At 44.5% G+C, this 3970-nt stretch overlaps 1 protein-coding gene across 1 annotated transcript in view; it reads left to right on the plus strand.

Moving 5' to 3' along the window:
- The window catches only part of LOC113806746 (retinoic acid receptor alpha), a 3846-nt gene extending 1616 nt beyond the window's left edge, over positions 1–2230 (plus strand). The window contains exons 5-8 of the mRNA XM_070140013.1: positions 81–222; positions 362–663; positions 774–941; positions 1062–2230. Coding sequence (XP_069996114.1) covers positions 81–222; positions 362–663; positions 774–941; positions 1062–1871 — 1422 coding nt within the window. The 3' untranslated portion in view covers positions 1872–2230. The remainder of the gene's footprint in view (positions 1–80; positions 223–361; positions 664–773; positions 942–1061) is intronic.
- Positions 2231–3970: the final 1740 nt, after the last annotated feature.

Here is a 3970-nt window from a genome sequence, read left to right on the forward strand (position 1 = left end):
TGCTGGTATGTTATGTAATTAAATAATCGTTGTAACGTTTCGAGTTGAAGGTACTAACGCACATATCCTCTGCTCCCCAGGGCTTCTTCAGGCGTGTGACGTCAAGGAACACCCGTTTGGTTTGTCCGAGAAACTACCAGTGTGAAGTCACCAGGGAGTCTCGCACGCGCTGCCAGGCTTGTCGATTCCAAGGGTGTCTTCGCGCAGGCATGGCCAAAGATGGTGAGCATTTTCGACAAGTAGAAACAGGCGACGGGTCAGGGTCCTTGTGAATACTTGTGAATATTCCTGTGTTCATATCTAATTATTGTTTTTTCATTTTTATTGGATTTGCTGCTAATAACTGTCCTCCTCCCCGCAGTGAACACGATTCCGAAGCGTGGGCGGAAGAGGCCCATCGCCGACGGAGGGGAACAGAGCAGCCCCATCTCTCAGCCGAGCGACGACCTCATCCACACCCTCACCAGTGCACACCACGCCACCTTCTCGCCCGCATGCCACGCCCAACAGCTCACCGAGGCGAGTTTGTGGGCGGCCGAAGCAGACGTGGGCGTGGAGGGGCGTACGAGAGCGCAACAGTTTGCCATGATGGTGCCGGGGATCGCCAGCCTTCCCCCGGTCGACCAGCAGACCGTCCTTAACCAGGCTGTGCCCGAAGTTATGGTGCGTTTTAGGAAACCTCGTGCCAGTTGTCTCAAATGTTATAGGCCTTTACTTATATTCAGTGGTTTTAAACCAGAGAAATGGCCTAACACCGCCTTCTTATCTTCTAGATCCTTAGGCTGGCTTCCCGATTCGTCCCCGAGCACAAGGGATTCGCGGTTCCCGGAGGACTTCTAGTCCCTCTGGCAGCCGTCGTAGAGGCGCTGGGGCGCTCGCTGGCCCAGAAACTGGTTCGACTGGCCACGTTCCTTCTATACATGAGCATTGATGATACCGAGGTAAATATGGTGATTACTACTTCATCAGCATGCATCAGCAATGTTATTTGAATATTGTGTGTAACTACAATGTGGTTTCGACGTCAGCATGATTTAAGCAACTCTCTTTCTCGCCAACAGCTGTCGCTGCTTTGTGGCATAGTGACCACCCTCCCCGACCGTCTCCCTGGAGACTCCGAGGCGCTGGACGCTCTAGAGGAGCAGCACGACGCCCACCTCCGCGCCCTGCAGGAGTACGAACTGGACAAGCGGCGATCGAAGCCAAACGCCCTCGCCAAGATCCTCCTGCGACTCCTTGACGTCCGTGCCATCGCCCTGCGTGAGGCGGGACGGCTCATCCTGACGTCGCGGCCCGAACAGTTGCCAGGAGCCGACGTTCCTGTGGAAGGTACTGGGTATAACCCCAGCCTGGCCGAGTATCTGCCGGAGGAGCATCCCCAGGAGGCTGCGTACCTTGAGGGGCAAGCCACGCATCCCCACGGCTCTTATATCCACCCGAAGCTTGAGCCTAGTCAGATGTACCAAGGGATGCCCTTTGACCACCAGCACCAACAGAGCCGCCTTCAGCACCAACTTCCTCAACATCAGCAGCCCGCACGCGCCCATGTCATGAACCACCAACAGCAGCAGCAGCAACCGCAGCATCACCACCACCACCATCAGCAGCAGCAGCAACATTTGTATTACCACAACCCTCAACAAGATCGCCAAACGCAACACCAAGTGATGCTGGATCGCGAAGAACAACAACGCATCATGAAGGCCCTGCATGAGCGCCAACATGGCCTGCATATGTTGCCAGGACGCCAGGAAGAGAACCTAGCACAGGAGTCGCGGCACCAGCAGTTACAGGGTGAAGTGCTAACCCACGAACGTCAGCAACAGCAGCAAGAAGTCCTTGAAGACAACCAAGATGATTCTGAAGGTTGATCAGTGATCTCCCTTCAACGTCCGTGCATAAAATTGTTAATGGTTTTGAAAGTTTACTTATAGTTTTTTTTAACTTATTTACATACTACTGTTCATACGTGTTATTGGGTATCTCAGGGAGACGCATTTTCTGCCCATTGGCCTCCGCAGTCCTAGTCACCTCAAGCTGGGGGAGGTTGAGTCCTTTGTTACCATATCCTTGTCCTTATTATTTCATTGTTCCATTTTCCTCCTCATATTCTTTATACTGCCCTCAAATTTTATGTTCTTCAGTGTAATAACTGAGGCGAAGGAGACATTTTAGAATAGTCATTTTTACTTTCTTCTTCTTTATATGTAAATAAACCCGAACAAATTACGCCGGTATTTCAATTACTCAATTCTCGTAAAATGAAACACAATTCGTCATACTTTTCACATATATTTCAGCACAAATTATATAGCCTGATAATAAGCGTATTAATGTTACATCAGGTGACCAGACCAAGATTACATACAAGTGTTGTCTTACCCTCAAATTAGGGAGAAATATGAAACAAGTTTATACGAATCTTTACCTTTCACTCTCCTGACATACGTCTCTTAAGAATAATGTACAATTCAAAAATGGTTTTGGGTAAATTATCATTCAAATAATAGCACCTCAAAAGATGTTTCATTCTTCGTGAGATTTTAACAACTTTTTGGGGGTCTTAAAATGCATATTTTATCATCAGAGGCTACATATAACCAAGCAGTCGATGAATAAATATTTTAGAACCTGCAACTATTCAGATCCAAAAGGTTATTTATCAATTTATAAGCAGAAAACATACTGTACATTTATAATATGAATCATAACCAATAAATTTTATCGAAATGATACATGGTGGTTTCGAACTGAAAATGATCTTGGATGTATACTCAATTACGAGAGGGGCACAGAGAGAGCGAGAAAGGGGAAGACAGGAGAAGGAAAGAGAAAGAGAGAGAAGGAAAGGGGAAGACAAGAGAAAGAAAGAGGAGAAAGATGGAAAAGGCAAGACAAGAGAAGGAGAGACAAGGAAAGAGAACGAAAGAGGAGAGAGAAGGAAAAGGCAAGACACCAGAAGGACAGAGGAAGACGAGAAGAGGAGAAAGATGGAAAAGGCAAGACAAGAGAAGGAGAGACAAGGAAAGAGAACGAAAGAGGAGAGAGAAGGAAAAGGCAAGACACCAGAAGGACAGAGGAAGACGAGAAGAGGATAGAGGGAAAGGGGAAGAGAGAAAGAAAGGAGGAGAGAGCGGAAAAGGGAAAACAAACAAGAAGGATGGACGACTGGATGGACTGTGACTGACGGACAGATGAACAGATGGATGGTGACATGGATGAATCTCCCAAATTTTGAACGAGTAATGAAGCAGGTTTTTCTTTTTTACTTTCTGTTATGAGATGATTTAGAGTTAAGCAGTTACAGCAAAGAGAGAGTTAAGAGGATGATTGGCTCATTCGCAAAGGCAAAACAAAAAGACAAAATGCCTAAGAAAAAGTACATTACATGAAAAGATGTGTGTATGGTATGTATAGTAACTAAAAGCTGATTATACCATCAGTTAAATGGACAAAAAGATGATTGATTATAAGCAAGTATATCTGTACACTTTGGAAATATGGTGGTAACTACTTGATCAGTTACAGTAACATATATGTGAATAACTTACAAAAAAAACCTGAAGTGCAAATGAATCCAGTGTTCCATACTTTAATACCATAATCAAATTCGAAAAGAATGCAGAAATGTATAAACAATGTCAACCATCCATTTAAAAAGAATGTCATAAGTTTCATATTTTCCATAACTTCAACACATTAACTCATCTTTTGGCAGAAAGAAAGTTTGGCCAACATTAAATACAGTACCAATATCAATTGTATCTTGGTTATAAATCATATGCACGTTGCACCTGCAGAGAAGAGAGGTAGTCTCAAAATCAAGCATATAGAAAATGCAGAAAAAATAATCATGATAATAGCATTACTAAAAATAATAACAGTACTAACAAAAACAAGAAAATAATTAAACCAATAAAAACAATTCATGAACATAAAGCACCATTTTCTTGCTCTTGTTTTATGACGA

Source organism: Penaeus vannamei, chromosome 3 (genome assembly GCF_042767895.1).
Source record: "Penaeus vannamei isolate JL-2024 chromosome 3, ASM4276789v1, whole genome shotgun sequence".
NCBI lineage: Eukaryota > Metazoa > Arthropoda > Malacostraca > Decapoda > Penaeidae > Penaeus > Penaeus vannamei.